This window comes from Melospiza melodia, chromosome 20 (genome assembly GCF_035770615.1).
Source record: "Melospiza melodia melodia isolate bMelMel2 chromosome 20, bMelMel2.pri, whole genome shotgun sequence".
NCBI lineage: Eukaryota > Metazoa > Chordata > Aves > Passeriformes > Passerellidae > Melospiza > Melospiza melodia.
In genome coordinates, this window is record NC_086213.1 from 6806285 (window position 1) to 6822631 (window position 16347).

General features: G+C 61.5%; 2 protein-coding genes across 3 annotated transcripts; one reads left to right on the forward strand and one right to left on the reverse strand.

Moving 5' to 3' along the window:
* The first annotated feature begins 70 nt into the window (after nucleotides 1-70).
* Nucleotides 71-13065, forward strand: LOC134427576 (tRNA (32-2'-O)-methyltransferase regulator THADA-like). Its single transcript, XM_063173543.1, has 31 exons — nucleotides 71-174; nucleotides 619-796; nucleotides 966-1052; nucleotides 1326-1353; nucleotides 1614-1762; nucleotides 1937-2059; nucleotides 2284-2404; nucleotides 2634-2788; nucleotides 3267-3351; nucleotides 3607-3743; nucleotides 4036-4233; nucleotides 4589-5285; nucleotides 5373-5525; nucleotides 5617-5726; nucleotides 5856-6016; nucleotides 6244-6410; nucleotides 6693-6878; nucleotides 7340-7491; nucleotides 7823-7966; nucleotides 8246-8350; nucleotides 8513-8713; nucleotides 8978-9128; nucleotides 9242-9476; nucleotides 9626-9865; nucleotides 9982-10207; nucleotides 10306-10512; nucleotides 10703-10941; nucleotides 11137-11319; nucleotides 11754-12020; nucleotides 12113-12318; nucleotides 12431-13065. The coding sequence occupies exons 1-31, from the start codon at nucleotides 71-73 to the stop codon at nucleotides 12721-12723; spliced, it is 5688 nt and encodes a 1895-aa protein (XP_063029613.1). The 3' UTR covers nucleotides 12724-13065.
* Nucleotides 13066-13069: 4 nt separating this feature from the next.
* On the reverse strand, nucleotides 13070-16205 carry LOC134427578 (somatomedin-B and thrombospondin type-1 domain-containing protein-like). 2 transcript variants are annotated; one of them, XM_063173546.1, is made up of 5 exons: nucleotides 15998-16205; nucleotides 15095-15277; nucleotides 14903-15008; nucleotides 14335-14508; nucleotides 13070-13958 (listed from the first exon to the last, which is right to left on the reverse strand). In XM_063173546.1, the coding sequence occupies exons 1-5, from the start codon at nucleotides 16203-16205 to the stop codon at nucleotides 13853-13855; spliced, it is 777 nt and encodes a 258-aa protein (XP_063029616.1). In that variant the 3' UTR covers nucleotides 13070-13852. The 2 variants fall into 2 exon arrangements, with proteins under 2 accessions (XP_063029616.1, XP_063029615.1); XM_063173545.1 differs by lacking the exon at nucleotides 15998-16205 and having other exon boundaries at nucleotides 13070-13754; nucleotides 13848-13958; nucleotides 15095-15881.
* Nucleotides 16206-16347: the final 142 nt, after the last annotated feature.

A 16347-nucleotide genomic window follows, 5' to 3' on the forward strand; every position in this document is an offset into this window, starting at 1 on the left:
GCTGCGCCGGGACAGCGCCAGGGGGCGCCGCCGAGCGCCACAGTGGGCCCGGCTCTGTGGTGCGGCCGCCATGGGCGCCGAGCGGGAGGCGCGGGCCTGCGCCGCCTTCTACGGCTCACGGGGCCTCGCCCCCACGGTGCTCTCCTGCCTGCGCTGCCTGCGGCACTTCGCGGGGTAAGAGGGCGGGCCCCGGGCAGGGAGCTCCAGGTATCCCCCGGTGGCGGCTGCCTCGGGAAACCCCCGGCGTGTGGCGCCCGTGCATGCCGCGGGAGCGGGTCCGGAGGGAGGAAGGGAGGGAGGGCAGATCGATACCCGGCAAGGGGTTCCGAGCCACGTTCACGGTGCTCCCCATTCCCTTCCAGCCTGCTCAGCAGCAGCAGGGCTGCAGGGTTTAGGATTTTCGTGCCCTTCTGCCCACCAAGGGTTTGCAATGCGCTTTGAGGATTCCGTGTAGCTGCTCCCCTGCTGCCGCCCCTCTGTCCCTGCTCCGGGGCAATGCTGAGCGCAGCACCGCCGGCTGGGGCATCCCAAGCCCAGATCCCACTGAGTCGGGGTATTCCCCCGCTACAAACTTCACCGAGCCGAGGTATCCTCACCCCTGCCCTTGTCCTGTTCCAGGAGCACTGCCAAGAGATGCAAGGAGAAGCACCTGGAGGAGGCGCTCCAGCTGACACGGGCGCTGAGCGAGGGTCTGCAGGCGCTGGGCGAGGCAGAGGCACGACCCCTGCTCCGCTGTGTCCTGGCTTTCCAGATGGAGGCAACCAGCAGCTGCAGCTCCTTCCAGAAACTGGAACAGGTCTGTAAGGCTGGGCTGGCTTTGCCCACTCGTGGCACAGCCCTGGAGCTTTCTGCCATCCTTAGCAGCAAAGGGGCTCAGAGGTGGTGCAGGCTCCCCCAGTAGTACTTGGCAGTGGTGTCTCCCAAGGGTCTGGGCAGAGCAGCTGACTTGGGGTGTCTCTTGGCAGATGGTGACCCAGCTGGCAGTGGGGAAGGAAGCCCTGCTGGCCCAGGAGGTGGACACACTGCTGAGTGGCCTGGCTCTGCAGGGAGAGGTGAGAGAACCCCAGCTGTGCAGTGTCACTGGCTTACGTGGGGACTTATCTGGAGACCACGTGTCACAGAGACCTGGTTTGGCTGCCTCCAGTCCTTCACTTCACTTCCCGTGATTCGGGGGATTTGCCCTTGCTTGCAGCTGGCAACACGTGGCTGCCTATCACCTTTGCTCATCCCTGGGGCAGCTTTTGGCACTGGCAGAACCCTCCTGCCCAAGGCACTGAGCCCCAGCGTGTTGTCACGCAGGACAAACTATCCTTCTGTCCCTACAGGTGCTGTCTCCTGAGGACCTTCAGTCAGGTCAGCCTCTGTTCTTTACCTTCCGGGGTTTTCTCCCAGCTCACACCACGAGGGCAAGAACATTTCCTGCCAACCCAGACTGGGTCCTCTGTGCTCATGGGAGGGGAGCAGGGATCAGCCAGATCTGTGTGATCTCTGCAAGGTCCCAGACAAACCAAAGCATCCCCTGCATCCCAGCCCCTTCTTACCTCACTCACCAATGCCCTTGGCTGAGCTGGTAGCAGGAGGGCCGGGGGCTGATGCTGTCCCCTTGCCTGCAGTGTCCATGTTCCTGGAGGAGAGCAGCCTGGGCCGGCAGCACTGGCAGCAGAACCTGCCCCTGCTGCTGCAGCGCCTGGCCAGCACCCTGCACTGGGTGCTGCAGGGCCAGCCCACACCTGGCAGCACCTGGGGCTACCTGGTCATCAAGGTAAGAGCCACCCTGGGCAGGGGGCAGGGATTGGTGCCTGCAGGGACAGGCTGGGCACCGGCAGCAGTGTCCAGAGGGATGTAACGCTGCTTTGAATGGCCCTTCCTGGGGCATTGCTGCTTTTTCAGAGGTAAGGAATACTGATCATCCCTGTGGCACCTCCTGCTCCTCCAGGCCTGCCTCCAGGTCTTCCAGGTGCTGCCAAAGGATGTGGCTCCCCTGGTGTGGAGCACGTCAGGAAAGAGTGAGACCCTGCAGAGCCTCCTGGGACTGCTGCTGGAGGTGGCCTGGGGGAAGGTGGGTACAGCCCTGGGAGGGGTGGGACTGCCTGTCCCAAGGAGCAGAGCAGTGCTGTCCTTCCCAGATGCTTTCCCCATTTTCTTCCCCAGGGTAAACCTGCAGAGACAGCTCAGTGTCTGGCATGTCTGAGGCACCCCATGTAGCTGTTTGCAGGGGCAGTTAAATGTGGCTGGGGTTTCAGTGGTGTTTTGAGTTGTGCCTTTGCCTCTCTGTGAGTCCAGGCCCTGAACAAGGACACGAGGCTGCTGGCAGGCACAGCCCTGAGCATGTTGGTGAACACGGCCCCCCAGCCCCAGCACGGGGCCAGTGCAGTGCTGACCCTGTTCCAGCTGCCCAGCCAAGGTGTGTGCTCCATCCTGAGCTGAGGAGGGCCTCTGGCAAAGGGTGACAGGAGTGTCTGGGTGTGAGGGGACAGAGGCTGGACTCTGCTGCTGTGCCTCTCTTGGGGTCTGGGAGCTCCAGCTGTCTCTGGCCACCTCCCATGGATGCTCTGGAATGAGCCATGGCAGTTGCTCTCAGAGCAGCATTTGGGTTTGCCACCTTCCTTCCATCCAGTGCAGCCATTTTCCAGCAGGCACTGGGGAGCTGAAGTTTGGGGAGCTGGTGGTGGAAGTGCCCCCTGTCCTGGAACCAGACGGGCTGGAGAAGCTGGTGCTTACCAGAGGTGTGCTGACGTGCTGCAAGATGGACATCCTCAGCTGCCAGCTGGAGGGCCTTCCCAGCAAGGTAGGAGAGCTCCAACCTGGTGGACAGGGCTTGAGAGGGCTGGCAGCTGCCTGTGGTGCCTGCAGATCCTTGGGGGAGGAAGACAGGTTGCACCCCTCCACACCAGCAGCTCCATGCATCCCACTGAGCACAGGCATTGGCCAAAGAGCTTTTTCCAAAGACATCGCAGCAGGGATTTCTCTTTCCTGGGGAGGTGGGAAACAAAGTGATGCCAAAAGCCCCTACACAAGCAAAGCAGTGTTCACCCTGTGTTCCCATTGCATGAACTTGGGGCTGTCCCTGCAGAGCACAGCCTCATCTCTTCCCAGCTCTAGCCTCTCCCCGGTCCTCACGGGCTGAGCACTGCCAGGCAGGGAGCAGAGGTGTGCTCTGTGAGAGCAGGAGGACCAGGCAGCACTCTCCTTGCCTGTCTCATGGCAGGGTTTTCTCCCTGGAAATTCTGTGCCTGCCCTCTCCCTGAGCTGCTGTGCCCCTGCAGGCCTGCCTGCTGCTGGACGTGGTCTTTCCTGCTGTGTGTGCCCTGAGCAGGGAGCAGAAGGACTGCCACTACTACTGCTTCCAAGGTAGGGGCAGTGACCCTGCCATGTGGGGAGGGCTGGGAAGGTGCTTCCCAGGGAAGGTGCTGGGTCTTGGTAGCTGGTTTGGAAAATGCTATTAATTTCTGTTCCTGCCCAATGGACACTTGCCCTCTTGGGGTCTTGTGTACTTAACGGGGGAACTGCTGCCCCTGCACACAGGGTCCTTTAGGCCACAGCCTGTGCTGGCCCTGGTGCAGGTGAGTCTGGGGAGGGCTGCAGCAGAGCTCTCTGTTTTGGCAGCCTGTGCGCTGTGGCTGCAGCGCCTGCGGGAGGGCCTGGCTGCTCTCTGGCACCTGATGGGGACCCACGTCCTGGCCCAGGACTCTGAGCTCCTCCAGGAGCTCACCCAGCTGCTGTGGAACAATGCAGAGACCCCGGTAAGGACACAGTGCCAAAGAGCACCAAATGCGGCAGCCAGGAGCAGCTCTTCCTTCTCCTGGCTCAGCTGCTGTCCCTAGCCCTAACACATCCCTGCTGTTCAGCTCCATCAGCCAAAGAGACTCCCTTGCCTGCACGTGCCAGGGCAGGGGCAGTCACACTGCTGGGGTCATGGCATTTGTCACACACAGGCTCTAAAGGGCCATGTCCCAGTGCTTCACCAGCCACAGGACAGCAAGACACGAGAGGGAGGTCACCCTAACCCCCCTGTTTGTTGTCCTTCTCCCACAGGTGGAAGGTGTGTCTGAGTTCATCCACAGCTCCTTCCAATTGCTGCTGGAGATCTACCACCTGGAGTGCCAGCACTTCCAGGACCAGGAGAGACCCCTTTACCAACAGATGCTGCAGAGGGTGGTCTCAATGCCTTGGCAGATCAAAGCAAGATACGTGCCCCTGTGTGCCATCGTCCCCTACATGGGCAGCCAGCAGGTAGGGAAGGCAGGGGTATGGGAGTCTTGGTGCCAGCTGCCTCTGCTGCTGAGGTGGCACAGCCTCAGTCCACTGCCTGTCACCTTCTACCCAGCTCAGCTGTGCGGGCTGGGAGCCTTCCCACCCAGAGGAGCTATTTTAGCATCCCTGGGGTTGTGAGCTTCAGCAGTGCATCCCTGGGGAGTGCCAGTGGGAAGGGAAGCTTTGCCTGTCAGTGCCCACAAAAAGCAGCTTTGAGGTACCAGAGATACTCAGTGCCCGGAGTGACTGCAGTGTGGCCTGTACCCATGTGTCTTTCCCCCACATGCAGCTTTCAACCTGACAGGGAGATGAGGGTGACCTGCCTTTCCCCCAGGTGCTGGATGCCTACCCGGACCTGCCACAGCATCTCCTGAGCTGCCTCTCCACCAACCACCTGTGTCCCGCCGCGGCCGAGGCCTACAAGGCGCTGGTGCGGCAGCAGTGCCGCGAGTGGCGAGATGGGCAGCGGGGCACAGAGGAGGCCCTGGCAGAGCAGTGGGCACTGCACTGGCTCCCCCTGCTCTCCCAGGGCCTCTGCTCTCCCCTGCCCATCCTGCAGAGCAACAGTGCCAACCACCTCCTCACCTGGACCCTGCGGCAGCTCCCGGCCACCCAGGCACTGCTGGCAGCCCAGTTTGGCGGCCAGGACACGATGTCGCTGCGGGCCTGGGTGTCCGTGCTGAAGGCACAGAAGAGTGTGGCAGGGGCCCTGCCGCTGGGGGAGGCGGCTCTGGAGCGGCTCTCCCGCTGCCTGGGCACCCGTGAGGAGGGCGTTCGGCTGGCGGCGCTGGGCCTGCTCTGCTGCAGCCCCAACACCAACCAGCCCCTCTCGGGCACCGAGGTGCGGCTGCTGCGGCACTTCCTGCCCCTCAACCTCAACTGCGACTCCTCCTCGTTCCGGCAGCTGCTGCAGGCAGCCGTGAGGAAGGCGCTGGTGCGGCTCAGGGACAGCTCGCTGGCCCAGCTGCGGGGGAAGGCGCCGCGGCGCTCCGGGCCGGCAGAGGGAGCAGAGCAGCTCGCCCAGGCCGTAGGTGAGAAGGGCACTGAGCAACTGCACCACAGCCCTGGGAGATTCTCGTGTGCTCGGCATCCCCTTCAGCCATGCTCTCTGCCCACAGGCTTTGTGGAATGGCTGCTGCAGCTCAGCATCGCCTCACTCAGCCCAGGCTCCAACTACCAGAGGAAGAAGACAGCTCTGCTCCTCCTGGCCGCTGTTTTGGAGACCTGCACGGACACCTGGAGCCCTGACAGGAAGAAGGGCCAGCCCCCACGTGAGTACAGGCAAGCTACCTGCAATATCATCTGTAGCTGTGGGGATCCTCCCAGCCAATCCCACCCCACTGCCCCATGTCCCCATCACAGGGACCATGGCCACGCTGCTGAGCTACGCCAGGCAGAGAGGCTGCTGGGACTTCTTCTCCCACCCCAATTTGTTGGCACTGATGAGCTGCCTGCAGGACAGCACTAATGAGGTGAGCCTTGTAAAACCAAAGGGAGGTCATGAAGATGCCTGCCTTGGCCTAAAGCAGGCTTAGAGAAGCTCACCATGGTTCCCATTCTCCCATGTCCCACTTTTCCCCATGTCTTCTCTGTTCTGGCAGATCAGAGACTTGGCCTCGGAGCTGCTTGTCCGCTACTTCCCTACCACATTCCCTGAGCCCATTGCCCAGGATCTCTTCCAGCTGGCCCAGGACACCCTGGGCAGCCCCCGAGTGCAGGAGGCTGAGGCTGGAGCTGTGCTGCTGAAGACCATCCTGCAGAAGTATGAGCTCCTGGCATGCCCCTCCCTTTCCCTGTGGTGGCACAGGACCCTCCAAGAGTGTGTTGGCAGCACTGGTGCTTCACCAGTCTGTGGTTACAGATGGGTTTTGCAGTGGCCTTGCAGTGGGAAGCTGGGGAGGGCTGAGGTTCAGGAGTCTGCACTGGGGGAGGCACAAGATGGGCAGGAAATTCCCTGGTACTCACAGCAGGATCTGCCTGTTTCCCCAGGTCAGACAGTGGCACCATGAAGAGCCTGTCCCTGGAGGCTGAGGCAGCCCTGACACTGCCCAGCCGAGGGCTGTGCTTTGCCCAGCACCTTCTGCACGTGCTGCAGGCCCAGTACAAGGTGGCACGCCAGGACCTGCTGCGGGCAGCAGCCACGGCACCGATGCACGGTACGGCCCCAGCTGGGCAGGGCAGGGCAGGGCAGGGAGCAGCTCCTGCAGCAGCTGCCTGGGACCTGGAGCAGCCCAGAATCATGGCAGGACTCTGGCCACAGCTCGTTGCTGGTGCCACATCCTTGCCTTGGTTTGCCTGTTTTGGCACTGCCCCTGCCTTGCACACCCCTCACCCAGGGCCCTGTTGTCTCCCCTGCCCCTGAGCCACGTTAGCCACAGCTCAGGCAGGAGAGGCAGGGCTGTGCTGACAGCACACGAACAGAGGTGTTTGTTCTGCAGGAGCCATCGCTGCCCTGCGCAGGTGCCTGCTCCAGGTGCCAGAGGTGGCCGTCTCCATGCAGGTGGCAGAGCTGGTGCAGAGCTGGCAGGAGCTCCTCACCTGCCTCGTGACCACAGTGAGAGACATCACCTCCCTCCTCCTGGGGGCTCTGCAGAGCCAGCAAGGCCCTGGTGCTGATGAGCAAGGTGAGTGTGTCCCCATGGCAGGAGAACCAGCCCTGGGATCCATCCCTGGGATCCTGACTACTCCATTACAGTAATTCCTGGCCCAGCACCCAGCCCCAGGGGAATGCACTTACTTTGGGCACAGTTCCTCTAGCAGGGGACCCTTGTGGGGCTGGGCCTGGCTTTGGGTCCCTTTCTCAACTCCATGGGAGAAAAGGAGCACTGGAGGCAAAAGCCTTCCAGGAGCAGTGAGGCACCTGCCAGATGGAAACAGTTGGGAAAGAAGGAGCTGGCAGAGACTTTACAGGCCTTGGAAAGAGCAGTGGGAAAAATGCAGCTGCATTCCTGACTGGGGCATGTGGCAGGGCAGGAGCCATTGCATTTGTGTGCATTCTGGCAGGACAGCAGGTCCTCCCAAACCCCAGCACCATCCCCCTCACACTGCCCTACACCCTGCTAAGACCTGGCTTTTCCTTTTGCAGCTGCTGCCCCATCATTTGCAGAGATGGGCAATGCCATTGGCTCCCTCATCATGCTGGGGAAGGGCCAGGGGCAAGAGGAAGAGGAGGGTGACTCAGTCCTGCTGTCAGAGGAGCACAGCCTGATCCTGACGTGCTGCTGGGTGTCAGTGAAGGTGGGCACTCCTCCTCATGTCACTGGGACAGGGACAGCCCAGCATGGCACCCATCATCCAGCCTTCCCCAGCTTCACCTTCCCCTGGGGCATTCCCTGGAGATGAACAGGGGAGAATTTCTGTCCTTACTTCAGTGCTCTCACAGATGTCCTCACCCCCTTCCAGGAAGGATGCAGCTAGCAGGCTCCCAAAAGCAGCCCCCTCCCTGCCCTTATGGAGCCCAGCTTCTTCCCAGACAGTGACAGTCCCCTGCTGTGGCACAGCCCTGCCGCCACCCATCCCAGCTTCTCTTCCTCCCTGCCAGACTTGCTGACCTTCCTCTTCTTCCCAGGAGATTGGGCTGCTCCTGGGGGGCCTGGCTGAGCTGCTGCTATCCCCAGCACTGCCTGCTGAAGTGGGGCCCCTGCTGTCCCTCCCCACCCTGCAGATGGCCACCAGGGTGTTCCAGGAGATCCTGCTGCGATGCCGGCACTGGGTAAAGGCAGATCTGGGCCCTTGGCCATCCCTGCAGCCCTGTCCCTGCCCTGGCATGCTGGGGGGAGGGAGGGTGAGTGCAGTGGGGCAGGTTCTGCTTGGGGACAGGACATGGGGATGGCTGGAAGTCCCCTGGCTGGGATCCCAGTGCCAGACCCTATCACATCCCACACCATAAGGTCTTCTCACTTGCTCTTCCCCTTCAAAGAGTTGTCTGGGGGCATGGGGGTCTCGTGGGTGCAGCCTTTGGAGTGCTTGTCCTGACACTGCTCTGTCCCAGGGAGCAGTGGAGGGCTGCAGCATGGGCTTCACCAAATTCTGTGCCGCACTGCTGAACCACCCAGATCCGGAGCTGCAGGCCATCCCACGGGCCGTGCTGGAGCAGGTACAGTGTTCATTGTGCCTCTTGTTTCCCCAGGGAGCACCAGAGGCATTTCTGCCCTCCCTGGGACAAGCACCCTCCTGGCAGCTGAGATGCTGGTGCCCTCCTGGCAGGGCAGCTGCAGGTTTCCAGCCACACCTCAGGTGGATCTTGTTTCTCTGTCAGGGCTTGGAGGCCCTGGGTGGGCCCCGGAGCAGCTCGATCACGCGCCGTGCTGCCGGCTTCCCCATGCTCTTCCTGTGCATCGTCAGCGGGGAGGCCCCGGCGCAGGCACGGCCCCTCCTGACCCGCTGCATTCAGACCCTGCTGAGCTTGGCTGCCATGGCACTGCCACAGGACTGGGACCAGACCCTCGACCTCCCACAGGTCAGTGTGGTGTTCCTGGCTGCTGGAGCCCCTCTGGGGACAGGGTGACCTGTGCTGGGTCCCCTGAGCTGTGCCACGTACCCAGTGTGGGACCCTGAGAACTCAGAGTGAGCAAAAACCCCCAGCCCTGGTCATGCAGTCCAGCCTGGCAGCCTGGGAGCTGATGGCCTTTTGGCTCCCCTGTCTTTTCCTCCCCATTCCCCTGACATGGTAGCATGAGCCCCCTTGTGACACGGTGCCCCTGAGCCCCTGTGCTCTCCCCAGGTGTGTGCCCTCCACGTGCTGCAGACGCTGGTCCGCGGGGCGGGGCTGGGCGGGGCAGTGCTGTGCCACGCCACACCCATGATGGCCCTGGCACTGCGCGGCCTGGGCTCGCCCTGCTGGGCCATGAGGAACGCGGCCATCCAGCTCTTCAGTGAGTACTGACAGAGACCCCACAGCCCCCAGGGCTCGGAGCCTGTGTGCAGTGAAGTGCAGGGGCTTGGCAGGGTTGGATGGGACCTGACACTGCCTTCTCTGTCCCTGCAGGTGCCCTCACATCCCGGCTGCTGGGACAGCCGTGGAGCCACAGGGATAGCTGCCCATCAGAGGGGCTGAGCCTGCACGCCTTCCTCGGGCAGCACCCAGAGCTGGGCGCTGTGCTGCTTGGAGAGCTCAAGGTGGCCACAGCACCCACATCAGGGAGGCCCCGCCTGCACCCTGCACTCCATGCCATCCTCACCCTCTTGGCCCAGCTGCAGCCTGGCGCTGACATTGCCGGCAGGTATGGGGGCATTGGGGATGCTGTGCCTCAGCCCAGGGCTCCTGCAGTCAGAAGGGCTCCAGCCCTTCTGGTGCTGAGGCTGACCCTGGCTCTTGTGAGACTTTACTGCATCCAGAGCATCACCACGTGGTGCCCTTTTTGCTCCACAGTCCCTCTGCTCCCTTCCTGGAGCCACTGCTGGGGCTGGCAGAGAGCCCCATCTACGCCGTACGAGCGATGGCTGCCAAGGCTCTGGTGCCCGTTGTGGCCCCTCCCCAGCGCTGCAGGCTCCTCCTGCAGCTGGCCCGGCAGCTCCCTGCAGCGCCCGGGCAGATCCGCTCGCACAACGCTGTCCACGGGCACCTGCTGCAGATGCAGGCACTGCTGGGCTGTGCCACGGGCACCGGGGGGTGAGTGTTCCATGCTGCCTCCCCAGCTGGGCTCACCCTGTGCCAAACACAGCCCTTTGGCCACAGGAGTGCCCATCTCAGCGCTTGCCCCCTGGTGAGGCTGTGTCTCCCTGCAGGCTGTCGGCTGAGGCGCTGCACCCCGTGGCTCTGCAGCTGGAGGCGCGGGGCTGGCTGCTCACCCCTGCCCAGCGCTGCCCCCTCGTCCGCGCTGCCTTCCTCCAGCTCCTCTCCCTCCTGCCCACATCCTTCAGCCCTGGCTTCGCCCAGTACATCCATGGCACCATCAGCGCCGAGCTGGGCGGCCTCCTGCAGGGGGGAAAGTCAGGCTGTGCCGAGCCACAGGTACTGCACATGGCCATGCCTGACTGGCAGTGAGCCTGGGCAGGGGGAGCCATCGCTCCAGGCTGAGCACTCGAAGGGGAATCCTGTTTTCCCTGCAGGTGGGCTCAGCCATCCTCCACCAAACCATGGCCCACTTCATGTGCAGCGAGGCAGCCCGGCTGGCGGACAGCGAGCGCGTTGCTGCTGTCTGCTCACTCCTCCAGCAGCCCAACCCCGACATCCAGCTTGCCATCCTGAGCTGGGTGATTGCTGGGGAGGGAGGACCGTGCAAGGAGGTGGAGAACGCTCTTGGGCTGACATTGCTGGTATGATGGGGCTCAAAAGTCACCAAGTAAAGCAGGGGGGGCCCAGTGCACCATGCAGATGGGACCCCTGAGATCCCATTGCTGAAAGCTTGGTGCTCCCCAGGCTGAGGGTGCATGGGTGCAGTGCGTTTGCCTGGTCCTGCAGTGCTAGGACCACTAACCATGTACCTTCTTTCCCATTGTCAACTAGGAGAGCTTGCAGTCGGTGCTGCAAGAGAGAAGGGACAAAGAGTTCCTGAGATTGTACCTTGAGGCTGTGCTGCATCTTTACAGAGATCCCTCATCATGGTCCCAGGAAGCTTCCAGTAAGCTCCAGGGCTCCTCAAGATCATGCCTGGAGATGCTGCTGCACATGGTGGAGGCTGAGTGTCCTGGTCCTGATCTCCTCTTCCAGGCACTGTGTGCTGCCAGCCTGCTGCTTGCCCACCAGTAGGTCCTTGCTGCTGCTGGGGAACTGCCCAACTCTTCCAGCAGATTCTTCCTTAGTCCTTACTAGAAACAGAGCCCTGACTTCTCTCCCATAAATCACAGCATTGCACCTGGCTCCTGCAATCTCAGGCCAGCCGGTGACCTTTGGAGCAGCAAGGTGTGCTTGAATTCGCTCCCCTTCCCTGGTCTCGGCAGGTGTGGGGACGAGGACACTGCACTGGTGGAGCGCTGGTGTGCGGCCCTGGAGGAGTGCAGCCGCTCCGCCTGCTCCGAGCTGCTGCGGCTGGCGGCCGCCCGCTCCCTGCAGCTGGCAGGGCCCAGCGTGCTGCAGCCATCCCTGTGTGCTGCCCGTCCCTCGCTCGTCCCCGTGGCTCTGAGGTAGGTCACTGAGCCCATCTCTGGGGGTGGCTGTGCTTGCAGCACTGCTCCCTGGAGCCCCAGCCCCAGCCTGCTGCAGGTTGATGGACTCTGCAAAAGGTGTCCCCTGCAAAAACTCAAGGGTGTTGAAGAAAACCCCCCTCATTCAAAAATCAGTGGCACTCAAGAGGTCACAGCCTACAAAAAGACCTGTGGGTGGCATTTTAGTACAAGCAGCCAGTCCATTATGAGCACCAGATGGCATTGCTGAGTCCTCAATCCCCAGCACAGCCCCTACCCTCCCAAGCTCTTGGGTGGTGGCTGTGTCTTTCACAGTCCAGGGAAAAAGTCCCTCAGAGAAGCATTCTTCTGAGGTCTCATCCTCCCCTCCAAGCAGACTGGGATGCTTTGGGGCATGCAGTATGCTTCCCTTTCCTTCTCTTCCCTTTTCTCAGGCTGATAAACGTGGCCATTCACCTTCTGCAAGATGAGGAGCGGGAGGTTCGGCATGAGGCCTCAGGATTCGCCAGCCTCCTGCGGCAGAGCCCGGGGGAGCTGCTCCAAGATGGCTGCATCTTTGTGCAGGACAATGTGGGGCTCCAGAGCCTCCTGGAGCTCCTTCTGGGAGAGTTCAGGGAGCACCCTGAGACCTTCAACTCACTACTTCAACACATCCCTGTCTTAGATGTCAGGAGTGTTGTGGAGGAGCTGGAGGCCAACAAGTGAGTTGCTGGAGCTGTGGACTGGTACGAGGGAGTCTGGGGTACCATGGGGCCAGCTCTTGGCTTCACTCACACCTCTGCTTTCCCCCTAGAGCTGTCAGCCTGTACAAGGAGGATGAACCCAACGTTTTTGCAGAGCCAGCTGTCCTGGCACAGCAGCTGCTCCCTGTCCTGGTGCAGCTCCTGGAGAAGGCTCCCACTGGCAGCCCAGTCCATGCCTCAGCTCTGCAGTGGCTGGAAGCCACAGGCCTCGGTGTGCTGAGGGACCTGCAGTACTGCAGACACTGCTGGAGCCAAGGTATGGCGAGCATGGAGTACCTGGGACAAGCAAGCGGTGTCCTTGTTCCCCAGGCCAGCTCTGCCCAGGGGCACCCTGCCACACTCACAGCTCCTTCCCTGCTCTCGCACAGGTCCTGCTGCCCGCTGGGGGATGAAGGCGCTGGGCTGTGCCAAACTCCACACAGCCCTGGCCGTGCTGCTGGTGAGGGCCCAGCTGGTGGCACAGGTGCTGCGGGTGCTGGGGGAAGGTGCCACCGCCATGCCAGGCCTGGGCTGTGGCTCCCAGGAGTTGGAGCAGGAGCTGGAGCTGGTACAGGGGCTGCTGGTGCAGCATGGGCTGGCTCCTGTGCCAAGGCAGGACAATGCACCAGGAGAGCTGGGACCACTGTCGGGGACTGACAGCTCCAGGCATGCAGCAGTGTGACACAAAATCCTGCAGCCATCTCCCTCTATTTCCTGGATGCTCTCTCTGACCAGCAGCCAGGCCTGCAGGTTTGGTGGTGTAACTCAGGGGAACCCCACTCACAGTGTGGGACACACTCGCTTTTGTTCCCAGTTTCTAACTCTGCAGCTGAGGACTCCAGTACAGCATTGCCTTGGCCCATGTCCATGGCTTCCTTGCCCTCAGCTCTGGCTGGCAGGAGGGGACCTGTGCTCCAGAACTCTCACACCCCCTCATGCTCAACTCCCACCACCTGTTTTTTTAACCAGCATTTTGGTCTTTGGCCGACCTGGGCTTTTATCCCAAATAAAGAGGCCAAGAACATTCCCAGTGTTGAAGCCTTTTAATTCCCCTGCCCAGGAGGGTGGTGTGAGAACAGGCTGCAGGAGCCAGACATGTCCTGGGGCAGCAAACAGACAACAGCCTGTGGCTGCAGTGGAGCAGGATCCAGCCCTAGCATGGCACATGCTCCTACCACAGGCTGTGGTGGCACCACCCAGAGCTGGAGCAGGGACCCCACCAGCAAGGTCGTGTTGTGCTGGGTGAGGAGTGGGGAAGGGCAGCAGCAGCACCCAGCCCAGCCTCACTCCTTCCAGTGGGGGCTGCTGAGCCCCATGGCTGGAACTGGGCACCGGCACCATCGCCTGTGTGCAGACTTTGGGTGTCTGTTTAATTCTGCAAAGCCCAGCAGGGCTGAACTGTCCTGCATGGCTCACCTGAGACTGCAGTGAGTGAGCTCAGACAAAGGATGGATGCTGCCTCCATCCTCACATTGCTTGCCAGTTGCAGCTTGTAAAGTATGATGTCATGGCTGAGTGTGACATCATCACACCATGTCACTGCCACATTGTCTTCTCACCCAGACTTTACCTCATCATGCTGTTCTTCTACCATTTATCACCACACTTCAGCAATTCCCTCATTTTTAGTCTTTATAAGAAGGGTTTTTCCATTCTTCAGCAAAATATTTAATGGAAAACAGAGGGAGCTGGCACTGAGGGTGAACAGCAAACCTGCAGGAAGGTGAAATTATGAAACAGAGCACATTTTTATTTAATCCCTCACCTCCCCAGCAAGGAGTGGTGCCATGGGGAGGGTCAGCTCACCTTCCCTACACAAAGATGAGAGCTGGGGGGGAGCAGACACAGCCCTCCTGCAGGCCCTCCTGCACCCATGAGCCCTGGCACCCCACCACAGAAGCAGCCACCCAAAATGTCCTGGAAGGGAAAAGCAGTCAGAACTAGGGTGTGCCATTAATAAATCCAAATTTAAAAAATCAAATATAGTTTTATATATGGGTTTATATTACATATATAATTACGGCAGTTGGTCTAGATTATCATTGTCTGTCCCTTCTAACAGAGATATTCTATTTAAATATGTTTAATTTTATATTATAATCTCTGTTTATAGGACATATTATTGATTCATTTAGTAATATAATGGTATACTATAACATTGTGGCATATTTTAACATAATTACAGCCTTCTGTACAAATATTATAATTAGAATATAAAGGGATAATGCCTTAGAGACAGGGAGAGATGTTCCAGGAGAGATCCCACGGTGGGGAGGCACAGATTAGCACATACCTGGCTCCCTGCAGGCCGTGTCCGGTGCAGTGGGGACGGCGGTGGGGCAGATTGCCCCGGCATTCCACACAGACCTGCCTGTCCCGCTGCAGCCGGCGGCTCCAGGCGCGCCCGCGGCACGGGAGCCCCACCTGGGTCAGGCGGAAAAAGCCGCAGGAGCTGGGCAGGGGGGAGCTGGGGAGGAGAAAAGAGGGAAAATGGTGGTCGGGAGGTAGGGCAGAGATTGGGGTGGGTTCTTGATGGATTGGGGTATAAAGAGGATGTGGGTTTGGGGGGTGGCAGAGGGGGCTCGGTTGGGGAGGTGGGAAGGGTGATGGCTCTGGGGGGTACAGAGGGATCCGGGTTTGGAGGGCGGGAAGGATGGTGGTTCTGTGGGGCGTGCAGAGGGCAATGGTTTTGTATGGGGGTGCAACGGGGCCGTGGTTTGGGGCAGAGAGAAAAGCAGTGGCTGGGGGAAGCAAAAAGGCCCTGGGTCTGGAGGTGCAAAGAGGCCATGGCTGCAGAGGGTGCAGGAGGGGTCCCGGCTTAGGGGACGGGGATTACAGAGGGGCCCCGACCCCACACGTACCCAGAGGGCTCCTCCGGCGGTGGCAGCCCAGCTCTTCGCCAGGGATCTCTGAAGTCCTGGCTGAAGGAGTTGGGGAAAATCTTGGCTACCTCTGGCACAAGAGCAGCTGTGAGGGGCAGGGGGGTGATTAAAGACGCCCCGGGGCGGCAGCGCTCGGGGACAGCAGCAGGAGGGCAGCAGGCACCCCGTTACCTTGGGCCGTGCCGCAGGTCGGGTGCTGCCCCAGGCAGCCGCGGCGCTGCTTGAGGTCCGGACAGGGATCCCCGCCGTGCCGGGGCGGCACCGTGACCTGGCGGCTGCGGGCCCTGCTGCCAGCCCCGCACGGGGAGCTGCACCCGCTCCACGGCCCCCAGGGCCCCACGGCACAGCCCACCGCTGCCAGGGACCGAGGAGAGACAAAACAAAGAGTTTCAGTGTCATGAACAACGGAAAGAGCAGAGCAGGGGAGATGCAGCACAGGGGATGGGGAGAGGGGAAGAAGTACAAGGGCCAGCAGCCCCTCTCCCCTGACCCCTGCCGGTGCAGGGCTTTGTGAGCTGCTTCTGCGGGACTTTATCGCTGTGTGCATCGCGCTGAGCTGGGACCCTGCTAATCTCCGCGGAGATTAGGAAGGGCTGACTGCTGCAATTGTCCAGGGGGCCGTGGCCGGAGCCTGCCTACCCAGATTTGGGTCCCCCGGGCAAGCTGGTTCTGCACTCCCCAAGCCATATTTGGCACCCTCAGTGCAGCCCCCCGTTCCCTCGTCCCCGTGCAAGGCGCTGCTTGTGACAGTAGCAGAGGTGACACCGGGGTTTGTCCTGCTGGGTCCCACACTGACCACTCAGGCTTGCAGAGACAGCGCTACCATCAGCTGCAGAGCAGAGGCCACTCCTTCGAGCTCTTTCATTGCACTGGGGACAGACATTCAGCGCGGCAAAAAGGGGACAACTGGGACATTGCTACAAATCCAGCGCAGCCAGCATTCCCACACACATCCCGTTATCACTCAGAGTACGGGGCTACCAGGTACCAGCAAACACTTGCCGAGCACGGCAGCACAGGCCGGTGTCCCCAGCCGCGGTCGGGCCGGTGCCATCCATCCCCTTGGGCACTCACCGGCACGGCGGCACGAGGTGGGGTAGTCCTGGCAGCAGTCTCCGGTCCGCTGGCAGTACGAGTCGCAGTAGCAGCGAGCCCGGCGGGCGCCGGGGGCCCAGCACGCGTTGTTCCTGCCGGGGCAGCAGCGGTGCCGGCAGCTGCCCGTGGCTCCCAGCAGGCAGCCGGTGGCCAGCAGCCAGCCCGCCCAGAGCAGCGGGCCCCGCATGGCCCCGGCAGCCTGCGAGCCCCGCGGGACGAGGGCTCTGCCCCGCTCCAGCCGACACTGGCTCAGGAGCGAGGGCTGCGCGGGTGGGAGCTCGGCCCTGCCGCACCGCCCCCGGGCTGGGCGGGGGGACAAAGCCCGTTCC